The 17,698-nt window shown below is 46.7% G+C and overlaps 1 protein-coding gene across 6 annotated transcripts in view; it reads right to left on the minus strand.

The window, feature by feature from the left end:
• Positions 1-275: 275 nt before the first annotated feature.
• ANTXRL (ANTXR like) overlaps positions 276-17,698 on the minus strand; it is a 45,489-nt gene continuing 28,066 nt past the window's right edge. For 5 of the 6 annotated variants that reach the window (XM_054522254.2, XM_024253995.3, XM_054522253.2 and 2 more), the window contains 2 exons: positions 17,250-17,330; positions 276-1,034 (listed from right to left, as the gene is read on the minus strand). In XM_054522254.2, coding sequence (XP_054378229.1) covers positions 609-1,034; positions 17,250-17,330 — 507 coding nt within the window. In that variant the 3' untranslated portion in view covers positions 276-608. Of the gene's footprint in view, positions 1,035-5,260; positions 5,373-17,249; positions 17,331-17,698 lie in introns of all 6 variants that reach the window. The other variant, XR_008510405.2, reaches the window with a different exon arrangement.

Here is a 17,698-nt window from a genome sequence, read left to right on the forward strand (position 1 = left end):
GATCACCTGAGGTCAGGAGTTTGAGACCAGACTGATCAACATGGTGAAACCCCATTTCTACTAAAAATACAAAAATTAGCCAGGCGTGGTGGCAGGTTCGTGTAATCCCAACTACTCGGGAGGCTGAGGCAGGAGAATTGCTTGAACCCAGGACGTGGAGGTTGCAGTGAGTTGAGATCACACCATTCCACTCAGCCTGGGCCTGGGCGACAGAGCGAGACTCTCTCAAACAACAACAACAACAACAACAACAACAAAAAAAAGCTAGGCAGGGAGACACAGTATTGAATTCATATTTCAAACACTTTTTGGGCTTTTAAATGGAGAATTTGGCCTAAGACCTCATGTGTCCCAGCCCTTGATGACAGATGAATTCGGGGCTGTTGGGAGTGGAATGCATCCATGCCTGGCATCCCGACGGCACCAGGGCACTGTGTCATGGCAGGTGCAGTATAAATCCAGCTCACTCAAAGGACAAGCTCCCTGGTGTCAAACACAATCAAGTTTGGTTGATCAGCAAGAATTCAACTCCTTTGACCATAAGAAAAGACTCAATGTATATGTCCAGTTCAGCAACAAAAGCCTGTTAATCTTGGGTGTTTGGCGCCTTAGAAGTTGGGCTCTGAGGAGGGGAGTGACAAAGGGGGTTCTGCAGTGTGCCTGAGCAGTGGGGACAGCAGCGGCAGCATCCTGGAGGGAGGCCTCAAGCACCTAGCAGGGGGGAGGCGGCACCTGGAGGAGCAGGTGAGGGGGAGGCACTCCCGGCTGGGTTGAAGGCAGCTCTTCGGGTTGCACAGAGTCCGTACTTGGGAAAAGTACTCCGGGCTGTGTCTCAGGCACATCCTTGGGCTGCAGGGAGCCTGTTTGCGGGCAAGGCACTCCCTGCTGTGTTGGCTGTGTCTCAGGCACATCCTTGGGCTGCAGGGAGCCTGTGGTAGGGAAAGGCACTCCTGGCTGTGTGGAAAGCAGATCCTTGGGCAGCAGGGAGCCTGTGCATATTGGGACTGTGCAAGGGCTAAGCTGAGGTACCTCCCCTGTAGGGAAGAGAAGAGAGAGAAGGTCACCGTGATGGCATTTGAATTGGGCTCAGAAGGCTGCGGTTGCCTGGCTCAAGGGACGGGGCCGGTACCCATCGTGACCCACAGAGAGGGCCTTGCTCCTCTCTCCCCTGGGTGCTGCCTCCAGCCCGGACTCCTCCTTCCAGACTCAGCTCTAGCGTTAAAAGTCCCCTCTTCCTCTCCAGGCAGCCTTGGGTCTCTGACTCTGGACTCCCTCAGCCCTCCAGTCGAAATTGTTTGCTTCCCCCTGGTAGCCAGGAGGAGGCCCCAATTACCTCTGTGCCCCAGCATGGCCCGGAAGGCTCTAGTGAGCATGTGGAAGGGATGAGCGCTCACCACAGCCCTCAAGGCTGGCTCCAGGGACCCTTGGGTGGGTGATGAGCTGAGAAGGCAGCAGCTCCACAGTTCCTTTGGTTTGGGAAGAGGATGATCCAGACCCGTAGGAAGAGCAAACTCTGTTTTGCAGAAGCAGCTGCTTTGCTTTCATCTTGGGCACACACTAGTGTAGCCAACGCACCACCCACACAGCTGCAAGCCACACAGAGATTGTCTTTGTGTTCACCTGAGATGCCTTTCTCTCTGCTGGCTCTTATGCTCATGATCGGGGCAAGCCTGTCTGAAGACTTGATCAGAGCCTTTCAAAAAGGCCCTCAGGGTCACTCTAAGTAAGGTCAAAGGGACTGGGGTTCAATCTAGCCTCTGACCTCAGGCAAGTCACTCAACCTCTTGGGAATGGCTTTCCCATCTCTCAAATGGGCCCAGAAATACCAAACACAGATTGGTCACCCCAAGTCCATTCTTCCTGTCTTCTTTACTAACGAAGCCTGCTTTTGTTAAGAGAGGTAATGTGGTGCAACAAACCACCATGGCACATATTTACCTATGTAACAAGCCTGCACATCCTACACATGTATCCCGGAACTTAAAATTAAAAAAAAAAGAGAGAAGCAATGTGCTCAGTTGTAAAATGACCTTTTCCCGGTCTCCCTTGCTGAGCAGCATGGCCGTGTGAATGCATTCTGGCAATGGAGTGTAAATAGGAATTGTTGGGCATTGCTTTAAAGAAGGCTGCTTTCCCTTTTTCCTTCTTCTTCCTGCCTGGAGTATGAGTGTGATGGCTGGAGCTCCAGAAGCCATCTTGTAAGCATGAAGCAAATTGAAAGCCTGGCCTTTTCAAGAATTGTTAGGTTTCCCCAAGGCTTTTCTCTTGGGGCTTAGCAGGCAGCAAATTAGATAACAGTCTTTCTCAGAGCCCCTCAGCTCCCGTTTCTCAATTTGTATAGGCTGTCCTCTGTTTCTGGAATGTTCTTCCTAATGTTGTCTGCCCAGTGAACTGCTGCTCACCTTTTCAGACTCAGCTCCAGAGTGGCCTCCTCCAGGATGCCCCTTATCCTTGCCCCCAGCTAAAGTGACCACCCTGCTTGTCTTTCCGGTCATGTCCTGGCAGAAGGCTGAGCCCATTGTGGGAATTGCCCTGTCCTTCTAGATGTGCCTGTCCTTGCTCTGCAAGCATGAGGACTGTAACTGCATCCCCTTCAGCACCTGTAGCTGGAGGGCTGCAGCAGGATCCCAGGATGCCAGTGGGCATATGCCACTTTGCTTCAACCTCCCCATCTGTGATGTGGCACTGATGATGCCCACAGACCACGGCAGGAGCAGCAGCCCATCAATGCTTGTGGTTTCCCTGGCGTGGGGCCTGTTCAGCTCCTTCTCTACTCAAGGCCACCCTTCCCAGGCAGCCTGGAATCCCAGGGGCCTCCTGCCAGGCCACTCTCAGCCTGATGGTCCCAAGGAAATGCTCCATTCCTCACAGGTGTTCCCCAGAGCATTCAGACTTTGAGCTTGCTTGAACCTGTCATTCATGCATAAAGCCTCCCCTTGGGCATGTGAGTGACAAATGCCTCAAATGCTGGATTCCCCTACAGAGACGGTCTCTCTCTTACTGAGAGGGGCCTTTCTCCCATCTAGGCCCCGTCCTGTGACCTGCCCTCTCCTGCCCCTGCCCTGCTAGTCCCCATCCAGGATGATGCTCACTTTCCCCTTGTGCCCCCTCAGACCCTGTCCTGAGCCACCTGTGTCTGCAGCTGCCTGTCCACCCTCCTCCATGCCCAATTGGGCTCCTGCCACCTGTTCAGGGATTCAGGCTTCCTTCTTAGTACAACCCAAGTGTGTTAGCCTGCTCTCCCTGGCTCCACCCATCCCCAAATCTAGTCCTCCCAGGACTATCTTCCCTCCCAGCTCACACTCTCCAGAGACGCTCTGCACTACTGGCAGGATCCAGTCCCTCCACCCAGCCTGCATGCCAGACCGTCCCCTGCCAGGCTCCTGGGGTCTCCATACACTGCCTTCAGGCAATCACAGTCCAGCTACTAGAAGAGCTGGCTGTGCCCTGGCACCCTCCCTCGCTCCTCTGCCTTGAGGGCTCTGCTCCTCACCTCTCCATGTTGCACGCCCAAGCCCAGCCATCCTGAGCCTCAGCTCTGGTGCTGCCTCTGACAAGCTGCCTTCCTTGAAGGGGAGCATCCTGGTCCCAAAGCCCCAGAGCACTAGAACTGAATCTCTTTCTCTTTCTCCAGACAGCCCGTCTCTCTCCTTGCAGCACAGAGTTGGGGTCCCTTCACATAACAGCACCCTCACCCTGCCTGCCCCAGGTCACACACAAAGCTCAAGGCCGTACCCAGAGCAAGAGCCACCAGAGAGTCTATGGGCTTGGCCCAGACCTCCACCTGGAGGAACACGGATGATTTCTCCACCTTTCCTTGGGGCTCAAGAAGGTTCAGCACTGTATTCCACCCACCACTGCCCTCCTGACCACAAGCCGACTGGACCCAGAGTGCAGGTCACTCCATCAGGATGTGCTGGGCCACAGTCCAGGCCTCACAGAGGTGGCTTTGTCATGGGGGCTCGAAGCCCCACCTCACTCCTCCTGGGCACCACCCAGACTATAAGGCCCAGGCAAGATCTTGGCTTCTGGTCAGTGCTCTCCTCTGTCCACTCAGGCCTCAGCCCCCAACCTTTTTCCCTCTGAGAAATCCCTAGGGGCAGCCAAGGCCATTGTTCTCAAACCCTCTTCTGGCATGGTTAGAAGGCATGGTGGGAACCAGAAAGGATAATGCCACTCCCAGAAGGAGGTGGCCCCTCCTCCTGGCACTGCCCACCCAGCCTGGGGGATCTGTGGGGATGTTGTGAGGGGCTGCCTCTGTTCATTTTTGTGGGAGGAGGAAGTGCCAGCTGTGGGGCTCAGGGGCCTGCTGACTGCTGTCCACTCATTTCTCCCTGCCTTCCATCAACCCTGACAACAGTGCTGGGTGAGGGCAGGGGTAAGTCACCCTGCCCAGCCCCTGTTCCTTCCTTTTATCCATCTCTACTCACAGCTATTCCTCTTTTTATCCACCTCTACTCACATACTATGAGTCCACTAACATTTTTAATAAATTACCCTTTTACCATGAAGATGGAAAAAAAAAAAAAAAACCAGATGCCTTACAAAGAAAGATCTTCTGATCAGCCAGGTCTTCCTGTGATAAACACCTGTACTCCATGGCCTAAAACTGAGCTTAGAGCTACTGTAAAGGACTTCCCTAACCCAAGGGTGAAGCCTCAAGGGTTTACTGAGGAATTTAGAATGGCTCCCTGACCTTAACCAATTTATTCACATAATATTGGGGCCTGGTGAAGCTAAGAAATGGATGACAGCAGCAGAATGGGGTGGACCTAAGGAGGATATTAAAAGGAGCTAGAAAAAATGCTGAACACATTTTACATTCAGTTCCTAAGATTGTTCCAGAAAAAATTGATTGGTGCATTATCCAACTCTGCAGACCAAAGCAGAAGGAACCAATTTCAGATTTTACAGAACTTGCTTAGAAACACTGTTTCTGAAATATTTTGTTTTCAAAATATAGCAAGGAGTATTTCCTTCAGAGTCTGGAATGGCATTAACTGCTGTATTTACAAATGAGCCCCATCCTGAACTTGGCAGTTCAATTAACACACACAAGCCAGGATGGAAAGTTACAGACATGACTGAATTGGTGGCCTTAGCTGAACATTTTGAGAAGACTCTAGAGCAAGAAAAAACCCAAAAGGCTAACAATCTTATGCTTCTCCAATTACAACAGTTACAGGGGCCAAGACCAAAGAGACCTTCTCATTTTTATTTTAAATCACAAGCAAGACGTCCAGAATAAGGAATTCCTTACCCCAAGGTAGATGTCTTCATTGCAAACACCCGGGACACTGGGAAAGGAGATTGTTGACTTTTGTCTCAGTCTACCACCAAGGCTCCTCCCTTTAGGCTGGACTGATTCACCACTAGAGGGGACCCAAGAAATTTTAACGCTCAGGATAATAAAAATAGACAGGGCTCAGGGATTCTCTGGTAAACTGCTCCCCAGAACACCCTTAAATAAACATAGAAAAACAGGACGTAAGCTGGGAATCCTGTGCAATGCTGGTGTATACCAGGGTCGCCTTTTCCAGCATAAACCCTACTTTAATAAGCCAACAAATCTCGGAGTGAAAAGGTCATCTCTGTGGTGAGGGTTTCGAATCAAGTTCAAGAGGCTTCCGTATCTGAACCTGCCTAATCAACTTGGGGATACATGCAAGAAAATATACCTTTCTACTATATAACAGTGATCCAGTAAACTTGCCAGGGCAGGGCTTTCAAAGTTGAAAGGGCACATACAATTCTCCTCGTAGAGTTTCCTGACTATCCTGAACCAGAATGGTTATGCTCTCTACAGACAAATCGATAAGATCAAAACTCAGGCCCATAATGAAACACCTTTCTAAAACACCAGAATATTTATGGGCCTCTTCCTCAAATGATAGAGAAAGAATTAAAAGTGTGGAGTCTATAAAGGTCCAAACTGGTCATTCTAAGTCTTTGCCTAAATTACTCCAATATATGCTAAAACCTAATGAAATTAAAGGGCTCTCAACAATTGTAGGAGATTAAACTAAACTAGGATTTAGAATTCCATGTACCAGTCCTTGTTAACACTTCCATCCTACCAGTTAAAAAACCAAATGGATGAGGTTGAAGATTTGTTCAAGATCTACAGCTAATTAATAAGATTATAACACCAAGATTTCCCATAGTCCAAAATTCGAATACTTTATTACCTAACGTACCCACTGATTTAAAGTGGTTCACGGTAATAGACCTCCACTCAGCCTTCTTTAGCATTCCAGTTCATAAAGAGAGTCAACATTTGTTTGCTTTTACTCAGAAAAATCAGCAGTACACCCAGCCTTTTCTATTTTTCCCAGGCATTGCCTCAATACTTAATAACCCTACAGTCTTCTGGACATTCTACTGTTACTCAGTATGTAGACAACCTGTTATGCTCTCCCACTCAACAGTGCTCTGAAATTGACTCAATTTACCTTTTATAGCAACTCACACATAAAGGTCACAAGGCCTTGATGGAAAAACTTCAATTTTCAAGATAAATATTTCACTATTTGGGACATTACTTGACTGCTGAAGGGATTTCCCTCTCGCCTGGGAGAATTAAAAACTATTCAACATTTTCCTTGGCCTGGAACCAAAAGACATTTAAGAGGTTTTCTTGGACTCACAGGATATTGAGGATCCTGGGTCCCAAATTTTCCCTTAATTGCCTCACCATTGTCTTAGCTCACTAGAAATGCAGTATGGGAATCTTTACCTTGGAAAGACAGTCCAGGCTTTTAACCATGAAACTAGCCTTATGATAGCCTCCAGCTTTAGGACTTTCAAACTACACTAAACCTTTTACCTTGGTTGTTCATGAACACAACAATCAGGTATTAGAAGTTCCTACTCAAGAACATGGGGGAAACATAGGCCCACTGCATATTCCAGTCTGCAATTAGACCCAGTAGCTAGGGAATATTCTGATCACTTAAAAGCATTAGTAGCAGCAGCCAAGTTGGAAGCTTCATCTGAGCTTGTTTTAGGGCATGAACTCAATTCACAAGTCCAACATGCTGTGAAAAGTCTATTAAATTTCAACCAAACACAGCATTTTTCAGCAAGCCAGCTAGCATCTTATGAAATTCTTCCTGATGTCTTCTAATCTCCATCTAAAATGCTGCAACCTACTTAACCCTGCTATTGTATTAACTCTACCTGACTCTGGTGATGACCACAATTGTGTAAGTGCAGTATTGGAAATAGTGGCCCCTTGCGTTGATTTATGAGACAGTACATTGGCTAATCCTGAGTTATTATTTTTTTGTTCATAGGTCCTATGCCAAAAACTCAAAATAAAATATCAGGCAGGATATACCATTACCACCCAAAATGAGCTAATAGAGGAGGGAACTCTTCCTCAACTTAAGTCAGCTCAACCCACAGGCTTTTTGCTCTCACCCAAGTGTGTCCTATAGCTAAGGACAAGTCAGTAAATATTTACACAAATAGAAGATATACTTTTGGAGTAGTACACAATTTTGGCATGTTATGGAAACAACAAAGGATTTCTTACTTCTAGTGGGATCCTCATTAAAAAAACGGACTCCAAATAGGTAAAATCCTTTCTGCTACCTGGTTACCATCAGAGATGGCCATTATTAAGATTGAAGCTCATACCTGTAAAACTGAACCTGAATATAAAAGGAATGCTCTAGAAGGTATTTATGCCAAATCAGCTAGTGCTGAAACTGTTAGGATATACGATTTAAATTAACTTCATAAGATTGATCCAAGTCAGTTCCCTCATGATGACCTACTCAATAAACACTGCAATGCACTTGATTTGGAAAAACAAATTTGGTATCTAAAGGATGTAAATTCAACGTTAAGCATAAACTCACAGAGGGCTCAGATGGCTGCCTGGCCCTTCCTGAGTCTTTGAAGCTTCTATTATTAAAAGCTCTGCATTCCACAACTTGTCCTGAAACAGAATCCATGTTATGAAGAAATACTGGTGGGATGACTGTTTCAAAATTGCTAAAATGGTTTATAATCAATGTTTGGTTTGTCAAACTCATAATCCTGGGAAAACAATAAAAACTTCAGGTAGTATATTTTCACCACTTGATGGGCAATTTTTTTTTTTTTTTTTGAGATGGAGTCTCACTCTGTCACCCATGCTGGAGTGCAGTGGTGCAATCTCGGCTTACTGCAACCTCTGCCTCCCGGGTTCAAGTGATTCTCCTGCCTCAGCCTGTCAAGTAGCTGGGACTACAGGCACACGCCACCACACCTGGCTAATTTTTTATATTTTTAATGGAGATGGGGTTTCTCCATATTGGCCAGGCTAGTCTCGAACTCCTGACCTCGTGATCCATCCGCCTTTTGAACACTTACAGATGGACTTCATTCAGTTGCCAACCTCAACGGGGTATCAGTATGTATGTTTTCTGGTTGAGTAAAGGATTTCCCATGTGGGAAAGCTGATGCAATGACAATAGCCAAGAAATTATCAGAAAATGTGTTTCCTTCTGGCGATTCGCTGGAGAAATCTCCAGCAATAAGGAAACTCATTTTACTGGGCAAGTTATAAAGCACTTAAGATATTATGGACATGATGGCACTATCATTGTCCTTAGCCCTCTGTCTTCTGGAAAAGTTGAAGGAACAAATGACATCTTAAAACTCAAATTGACAAAGTTAACTAAGTCAATAGGGTTGCCTTGGCCAAAGGTACTATCATTGGCTTTGATGATAATCAGATACGCTCCTACTGGAAAACATACGTTGATACCTTATGAAATAGTCACTGGAAGGCATATGCCCCTAGTAACAGAACTGCATGCCTCTCCCACTCTCCTAAACTCTGATATGCCTAAACTTGGAAGGCTTTAATGCATTATGTCAAAGTGTATTCTCACCAGGTAAAGGAAGCTTTTTATGATGCACTGACTGAGGATAATCAAACCTTTCATGGTCTAGAATCTGTAGCTTGGGTCTTCTGGAAATGATGTCAGAGGAAAATTGCTTTGAACCTCATTGGAAGGGACCATACCAAGTCCTTGTCACCACCCACACTGCAGTGAGGCTTCAGGGCCTTGGACCTTGGGTCCGCATTTCACAACTCAGAAAGGCGCCTTCAGACTCTTGGGACTGTATATCTATCGGAGACTTTAAGGTAAACCTGATGAGAGAAATTTCTCCCCAGAAGCAGACAACATCCTAGAAATGGACAACTTTTCAAAGATCATAAATTAAGATTTCTCTGACATGATGGAAAACTTAAGTTTTTGTCTTTTCCCCTCATTTCCTGCTGTCCTAATCCTTTCCTTTTCTCTACAGGAAAATTCATGGGACCATAATCAGTGGATGGCTTTAGCTCAAGCTTCTGCTCTAGCATAAAACCCGAGCAATTGGGTTTGTGGGCTAAAACCAAAAAAATGAAGAAACAATTCCATTAATGCCAGTGTCTCTCTATGTTCCCAAAGAGAATCACCCTGAAACTCCAAAGGAAGAGTGGAAAGTTATCCTTGATACACTAAACATAATTGCTATTTGCTTTCCTGCACTTGCTAGAAACAACACTCTAACATTTCCAATCAATAACCTGATTGTTACTAAACATACAAAACCTATTCAAGTGATACCTGCAAAAGGTATATGTGGCTTCCAGGCACTAATCTCTCAAGACCTTGGAATTACCTACATGGGTACAAGTAATTGCTTGTATAATGTTACCAGATTAAATTCAGTAGGGTACTTTTTAAAAAAAAAATGTGGTTATATACCTTTACAACATATTATAAGGGAGGTACGAAAAAGCGAACTTCCTTTTATGCAGACTAATGGGCAAACAACTTTTTTTTGAGACAAAGACTCCCTCTGTACCCCATGCTGGAGTGCAGTGGCATGATCTTGGTTCACTGCAACCTCTGCCTCCTGGGTTGAAGCAATTCTCATGCCTCAGTCTCCCAAGAAGCTGGAATTACAGGCATGTGCCACCACACCCAGCTAATTTTTGTATTTTTAGTAGAGATGGGGTTTTGCCATGTCGACCAGGCTGGTCTCAAACTCCTGGACTCAAGCAATATGCCCACCTCGGCCTCCCAAAATGTTGGGATTACAGGAGTGAGCCACCGCACCCGGCCATGGGTGAACAATTTTAACAAACCCTTGCTCAAATACAACTAAATGGACACTCTTCCAACCCCTAAGGGCCTATATTGGGTCAGTAGAGAATGTGCTTATTCCATTATGCTGAACCCCTGGGAGATCTGTCTGGCTACAAAATTTAAGAATTTTCCCAATTTAATGATTAGCTCTAAATTTCATACAGTGGGTTCCCCACTACCAGCAAGAGTGAGCCCCCAGGAAACCAACTGAAATCTTTACTCAGTAGAAACTAGCTTCTCTTTGTCTGTTTCAAAGTTGGTGCTAACTTCAGTTATTGACTGTTTTTGCTTCTGTTCACAGGACCTATCACGGGAACTTTCATGGGAAGGTATTTGAAAGGCAGGAGTTAGCCATATCAAATAGCCAGATGTGAACCATGAGTAAAAGCCATACTCCAAAAGAGAAGTGATGACATACAATGCGTATGTCATCATGCGTGGAACATCATGCAGCTTCACATCTCCTTTTTGCTACAGTTGAGGGCTTATGTTTGGTATTCAACACAAGTGAATGTTATACCTATCTCTCCTCTGATTTTGTTACTACAGAAAGTTTAATTTAAAAGGTGGCTGGCTGGTATTACTGTTTTCTTAGACTCTGCCACCAAATATATTAAGAAAATCTCTCAAGGGAAAGGAACACATAATGTGTTTATGGGAGCAACTGACAGTTGGTTTGCAGGCATCCTAAATGGTGGATGACAAACTTGGGTTTTCTAATCTTTATATTTATTCTAGTGACTTTCCAGGCTATCATGCTTGTGTTACCAGTCTAACAACAAAGATGAATGCCTCTACAAATCAGGCCTGTACACCCTGAACAAGGACTATGACTAATCGACTTAAACACTGTTGAGCTGCCTAAGCTGCCTGAACCTTGACTTGATTGATTTGGGTCAGTTTGCTTCATAACAAATATTGTTAAGGAGTTCACTTTGTTCTTTTGATATCATCCTCTTTGTAGTCATCCTAATAGTCCCCGTGGTCCACTGAACCCTCTGAAATCTTCAATGTTTTGTATGCAACCATCCATTGAGCATAAGTGGTCTCACTTCTACTAAGTCAGCAAGAGCATACAAAAGTATTGAACTGGCATGATGTTGTGACTTGTGAATTCCATACTGAGATCAAGTAACTAATTTATGATGGTGACAGAGAGTGGCATCAATGCCCAAAGTTTTGGTCAACCTCCCCAAATTGAGAGGCCGCTCAAAAGAGTGAAATTGTTAAATAAAACTAAATTTTGGCCTGAGAAAGCCTCCACACTCACATACTTGAGTTCTCACATATGAACCACAACCTAACGCAGTACATAAACAAACTGAAAACCCAACTGCGGAGTGTGCTTCTATAATGGGAGCTGAGCCTCGGCCATTCACAGCAGCCGCACTTCAGCCACTCACAGCAGCCACCTGTTGAAATGAGGAGGACACACAGAGCTGTCGCCAATTCAGCTGTTACTGTACCTCAGTTCCGTTTTCTCTATGTCGTTTTCCCTTTTCTGTTCAGAAATCTTATTTGACCCTGTGGTAACCCTGGAACCTCTCTGAGTCTGCCCTGATTCTGAGGGCTGCCCTATTTGGAATCATGTTTTGTTTTTTTCTGCTCAATTAAACTCTGTTACATTTAACTTGCCTGACATTTTTCTTTTGACATATGTTAAACAATCCTTAAACATCCATAAGTGCACTTGAGCTCACCTGCATACACACTGTCAGTACCAGGGGCTACCACCACAATTATATACTCTATTCCAGGTAGTGTTTGCTTGATTTGGGGCCATTATTTTATCAGCCTCTTGTTTTTCATTATTTTAATTTTTGGAGCTTAATGTTTAACATTGGATAAGGCAAGTCTTCTCTCACTGCTTTTCTGTTTTAAAAATTTCTTAATGATTCTTAACTGTCTATTTTTTTCAAGTGAACTTGTCGTTTTGATCAAATTCCCTAAAAATGTTTCATTACAATTTTCACTAAAATAACATAGTAAGCTCATTAATTCCTCTGGGAAAAGTTGACATTGTGCTCTAGATTTTTATGTTTTCAAATTTCTCTTGTACCAATAAGTAAAGTTTTATGGTTTCTTTTCATCATGGGTCAGCACATTGGTGTTACACTTATATATGGATATTTTGTTTTTTATTGCTATTGTAAAGAGAAAGGAATCTTTCATGTTTATTTCCACCTCCTTGGTTTCTACTTATTTATTGCAAAACATTCCAGTAAAAACTTACCACAGTCATTCCAGACCTAGTGTTTACCCACTGCTGAGGGATCCTCCAGAGCAGGACCCCGGGCACTAACACTGAGGCCACCTCCTCTCCTCTGCCCCAGTCTATCCCAGGAGATACAGGGAGCTCTGAGGTATGGGTCTACACTTGCACTGATGGAGAGGAGCAGGGTTGGGGTGCCTCACAGTAGAGGAGACCTCCAGGTGGCTGCCCCCTGAATCTGTGGGGTAAGTGTAAGGTGGTGAGGAGGTTCCTGGAGTTTGAGAGGATGCCTTCCTCACTTCCTCTCTACTGATTGCAAATATCTAAGCCAGCAACTAATTACTTCTCACATCTGCTCAACCACTCTAAGGTAAAGGGACATTTCCTGAAGTGATTGGCAAACAATCATAAGCCTTAATTGCCAGTGCTTTGGAGTTTTGGCTCAATCTTTGTATTTCCTGATTATGTTACAGAAATGTGTGTGTGTGTGTGTGTGTATGCGTGTGTGTTGGGGTTGGGGGGTGGTGCTGAGGAGTCGAAGGGAAGCTCGCTGTAATTGCAATACCAAAGTTATGATCTGAAACTTTCCCAAAAAGCACTGGCTTCAAGAACAGCTGCAAGCTGGGATTCCTGGACAGTTGGAGGCCACAGCCAGCCTGGCTTTGCCACCCCTGTCCCTTGGTCTAGTGCCCGCCATGGGCATATGGCCAGGAGGAGAACTCAGGAGCTCTATGGTCATGAATGCATCCTAAGGCCCATCTGCATTAAGCTCCAATTGTTACCCAGAACAACTCTCCCAGCAAACATGAATACGAATTTAGAAGGAGGTCTGCAAGTGACAGTGTGAAATCAAGATATTAATATTCACAAATGTATCATGTGTAAATTTCTGTAAATTCTCATTAGAAGCTGTCGATAGTGTTTTGGAAATCATGACTTCCAGTGAAACAGTGTACAAGAAAACCGACCGGATCATAGATTAATTGATATTAGTAATTTAAGGTCCTGTGGCATATATCTAGTCATGAAGGCATCACCAAACTTCTAAATAAAAACCAAAATGTTTCTAATATTAAACACTGAAATAAATGTGAGCTATACATACCTTTAAGAAAAGTTAATAAAAGCAAATAACATAATTATTTACTCAGTTATTCCAGCTTAGGGTCGCAGGAGGCTGGAGCCTATCCCAGCAGCTCAGGGTGCAAGGTGGGAACTAACCCTGGACAGGATGTCATGTCCTTGCAGTGTGCACTCACACACCCACACACTCACACAGGGCCCATAGAGACACGCCAGTCCACCTGATGTGCACATCTCTGGGATGTAAGCGGAAACTGAAGTACCCAGAAAAATTCCCTGCAGCCACCGGAACAACATGCAAACTCCACAGACAGTGACCTCAGCCGGGAATGGATTTTTTTCTCATCAGCATCATCATTTCTCACTCGGTGTTCAGATGACGTTGAATGAAACGTTATTTGAGGACCTGCTGTGTGACATTTTGCACTGAAGAAAGATGCACTTGCAGGTGTTTCCATAGATCACTCTGACAGCAGGACATGGGGTGGAACCTGACTCAGACATGAGCCTCCCCTCAGGTCAGTTCATAGCCCGGCTCTACCACTCAACAACCCTGCCACGTTGAGCCTATCACTAAACATCAGAGCCTCAGTGTCCACAGCTGTGAAATGCAGACAGTAGTGACTACCTTGCAGGACAGAGAGGTGGCCATGCACACAGTAAGGACCTGGAGCCAGGCTGTTGGATGCTGGTCCTATTGCTTCCTGGCTATGTGACCCTGGGTAGGTTACCTAACTTTGTAGGGCCTCTAGCTTCCTCCCCACAATAGAGTTACAGCATATATTAATTTGTGGAATGTACTTGCAACAGTGTCTGGCCCACCTTAAGATCTATATGAATGGCAGCTATGAGTCTTCCTGGGTGTTGTGAGAATGAAATGAGATCCGGTTTCTAAAGGGCCTCCTGCTGTGGTGCGCACACGAATTAAACCACTGGAAAGGCTGTTATATCATTGTGGGCACTCTATTTGGTGACAGAGAGTAAGGTTTCGCACTATTAGCCTGACTTTCCTGATGGATCGAGTAATATTGTCTCCCATTAACATAATGAGCATCCACAGGATAAGGTGAAGGAGAATCCTCAGCATGGATGGAAGGTAGAGTTTGGCTCAAGAGCCTCGGAGTTGTGCTGCTTCATTTTGTATGAGTGTGTAGTGGGGACGGCCTGGAAGAGGACACTATCAAAAAATTTATTCAGTGAACTGAAGGTGATGGAGCAGGGAGACACACTCAATTTAAAACAAAAAAATTGAAATTAAACAAGACTGACTGCTTTTGCCACAAAAATGCTGAGGTTTTTGGTAAACTGAGCCTTTGAGAATTTCCTGCATTATTATGTGCCGAAATGCAAAAATGTTTGAATTTGCTGAAACAATAAACTAAACAAGGTTTTAAAAGGCAGCAGCTCCTCTAAATTCGACAGCACACTCCAGTCAAACAGGCTCATCAACTTCCCGAGCTTATCACACACCCCAGGTCAGCTCACAATGCCAAGTCAGGAAGAGGAGTTTGGAAATAGCCTCCCCACAAGGCTGGGGCATGGATGGAGAAAGAGGCATGCACTGATTCTGTCAGGATCCTCCAACCTGCTGAGGGCCTGAGTGAATCCCTGTCTGAGGGGAGATCCTGGAAGAGGGATGTGCAGCACACAGGTGGCCTCTTCACTCTGCAGTGAAGAGACAGACAGCCTACGCCTGTCCTGGCAGGATGTCTCACTGATGCCTCCACAGCCTTGCGGTTGCAGTTGGGCTGCCTGGCTGGAGCCGAGCTACCCACCCAAGCCTGGTCTCCAGCGGGTTCTCACTGAGATGCACTCTCTCTCCTCCAGCCTCAGGGCTCCTTCTCACTCAGGGACCCCCTGGCTCAGGCAGGAAGGTCACATTCCCAGTGTCTCCAAGCAGGAAGTTGCTGAGCTCGCCAGCAGCCTGGCTGGTGTCTGGCTCTGTACACTCATGACTAGGCTTACAGGCTGACCCTGTGGCTCTGAAACGGGCTGAAGGTCTCAGGTGGATGCATCCTCTTTAGTGCATGATTCATGTTAGACCCTGGGGCCAGCACACCGAAGGCTTAAAGAGGAGAATCGGGAACTCCTGCCAGATTGTCTGAATTCTTGGGTATCCAACAGAAATCTTACAAGACACTCAGTCGGGTGTTCAGGACTACAGTTGGGAAGGACAAAGTCAAATTAGGTGGTGGCAGAGGAGCTAGAAGGGAGCCCAGGTCTACAAGCCACAGCTATGGGCCTCCCTGGGTTAGGGACAGATCTGGGGTTGATTTCTGATAGCCTGGAGGCAGCCACTTACTATCTGGGTGGCCTTAGGCAACTCTCTGGGCCACTCTGGGCCTCTATTTTGCCATTAGTAAAACAGGGATTGTCTCTCCTTTTCCAAGAATCGCGAGGTGGACTTCACACGATGACAGTGGCAAGGGACTGGCAGAGCCCTGAGCAGTGGTAAGTGCCCTCCATAATGCAATTACTCTGCCCCCCACCACCCAACCCCTAAACCTTAGCTTCAAAGAGCTGCCCTCGGGAATGAGACTATTTCAGAGACTTGCTCCATCCCCTGTCTCACCACACTGGAGAGTAAGGCCATTTCTGGCCCTTTCCCATGTCAACCCTCCCACCTCTTGCCTTTCCTCTGCCTGAGTTGCCTGTTTTCACACTCGGCCATCAAGCTCTATCCCTCCTAAGTGTCTTACCTGTTCAGTGCATAAGGCTGGACTAGTGCTGTGTGACTGGAACTGGGCTGTAGCAACATGGAGAGGCCTTATGGGATCTCGGATGGAAAGTGGGCTTCTGTGCAAGCGTGGCTGGGATTGAGAGCCCTGTGCAGAGGCACAGAGCCAGGAGCCCAGTGGCTGGAGGAGCCCTGCATGCCTTTGACACCAGCAATGCCCTGCCAGGTGTCAGCACGCCTCCCGGGGGCTCCCGGCCCGTTTCTCATCAGCAGCGTCCAGAGGCTTGCAGCCTGCAAGGCCTTGCCCATGTGCAGCCACCTGGCCACTGAGAGCCTATGCTGGCCTGATGCAGGAGGTCTGGCCAGTGCAGGTCCCTCTATAAACCCTGGGGATGAGATCACCTTCCAGGTGCAAAGGGCTGGACTGTGGGAGGCACAGGCAGATGAGTCCCAGGCCAAGCCAGAAGCAGGGCTCTCCAGGGTCCCGGGGCCTGAGCAGAGAAGCCCCTTGGTGCTGATCCAAAAGGAGAGCAGTGCAGAGTAAGGGCAGGAGCCAGCCCAGTTCACATCCAGCCCTATCACTCGTGGGCTTTAGGAGCAGGGACGTGCTACTTAATATCTCAGCACTTTGGTCCCCTTCAGCAAACTGGATAACAATAGCACCTGCTGGTACAGTTACTGTGAGGATAAAAACAGTGAAAGCATGGCCTAGCCTAGCAAATGGCCCATGGGAGGACTCCGTACATTACTGAGGCCTCATTAATAATTATATAATTATTAGTCTTCATTCATAATAAGTTACAAAGAGAAAATCTTAACAATTTTGTCCTCCCTATGGTCCCAAGGCAATGAACCAAGGAAGGAATCCTTATTCCCTGTTAGAACCAGTCACTGTTGCCCAACAACTCTGCTAGCCATCCTAGCCAGCACTCCTGGCCCCAGGTGATGAACAAAGGAAGAGCTTGGGTGCCATGTCCAGAAACTGGCTGGGATGCCCATGGGCACCGTTTCTGTGTGTCTTGTGCCGTCCTCTTTGGCAGATGCCTGACATGGCTCTCTGAGCCCCAATCCCAGAGGACAGTGGTGAGGGGAAAAGCAGTGGCCTTCTGTCCATCAAGTGTGTCCCTGTGCCCTAGCTCACCTGGTCCCTGTGCTGACACCACATCCATGGCACCTGGCGGCAGCTTGGGTGAGAGAGGTCACAAAAGGTATCCAGATTGCCCTGAAAAGCAACGTGGCCATGAGGAAGACATGCAGCCTGGACACTGCCTCCAGAAGGCATCAGGACTCCCCAGACCCCCACGGCTCTGTTCCCAGGAACACACCCAGACAAAGCTCCCATCTCCCTCTGGGGGAGGGGCCTGGCAGCCTTGTGTGCTGGGGACATGGTCACTGTGGCCACAGAGAGTTTTGGAATCTAGAACAAAATAGTATTTTGCTGAAGGAAGAGAAAACGCCAGGGGCAGATTCAGACAAAAAGTCCAAAGGCGGGAGGAGCCTGTGCTTCTGAGCAGAGGTCCTGAAGGGGAGCATGAGTTAGGCCTGGGGGCCCAGCATGGGGGCCTGGGCAGGAGCTCATGGCAGGGAGAA

The sequence above is a fragment of the Pongo abelii genome, chromosome 8 (genome assembly GCF_028885655.2).
Source record: "Pongo abelii isolate AG06213 chromosome 8, NHGRI_mPonAbe1-v2.0_pri, whole genome shotgun sequence".
Lineage (NCBI taxonomy): Eukaryota > Metazoa > Chordata > Mammalia > Primates > Hominidae > Pongo > Pongo abelii.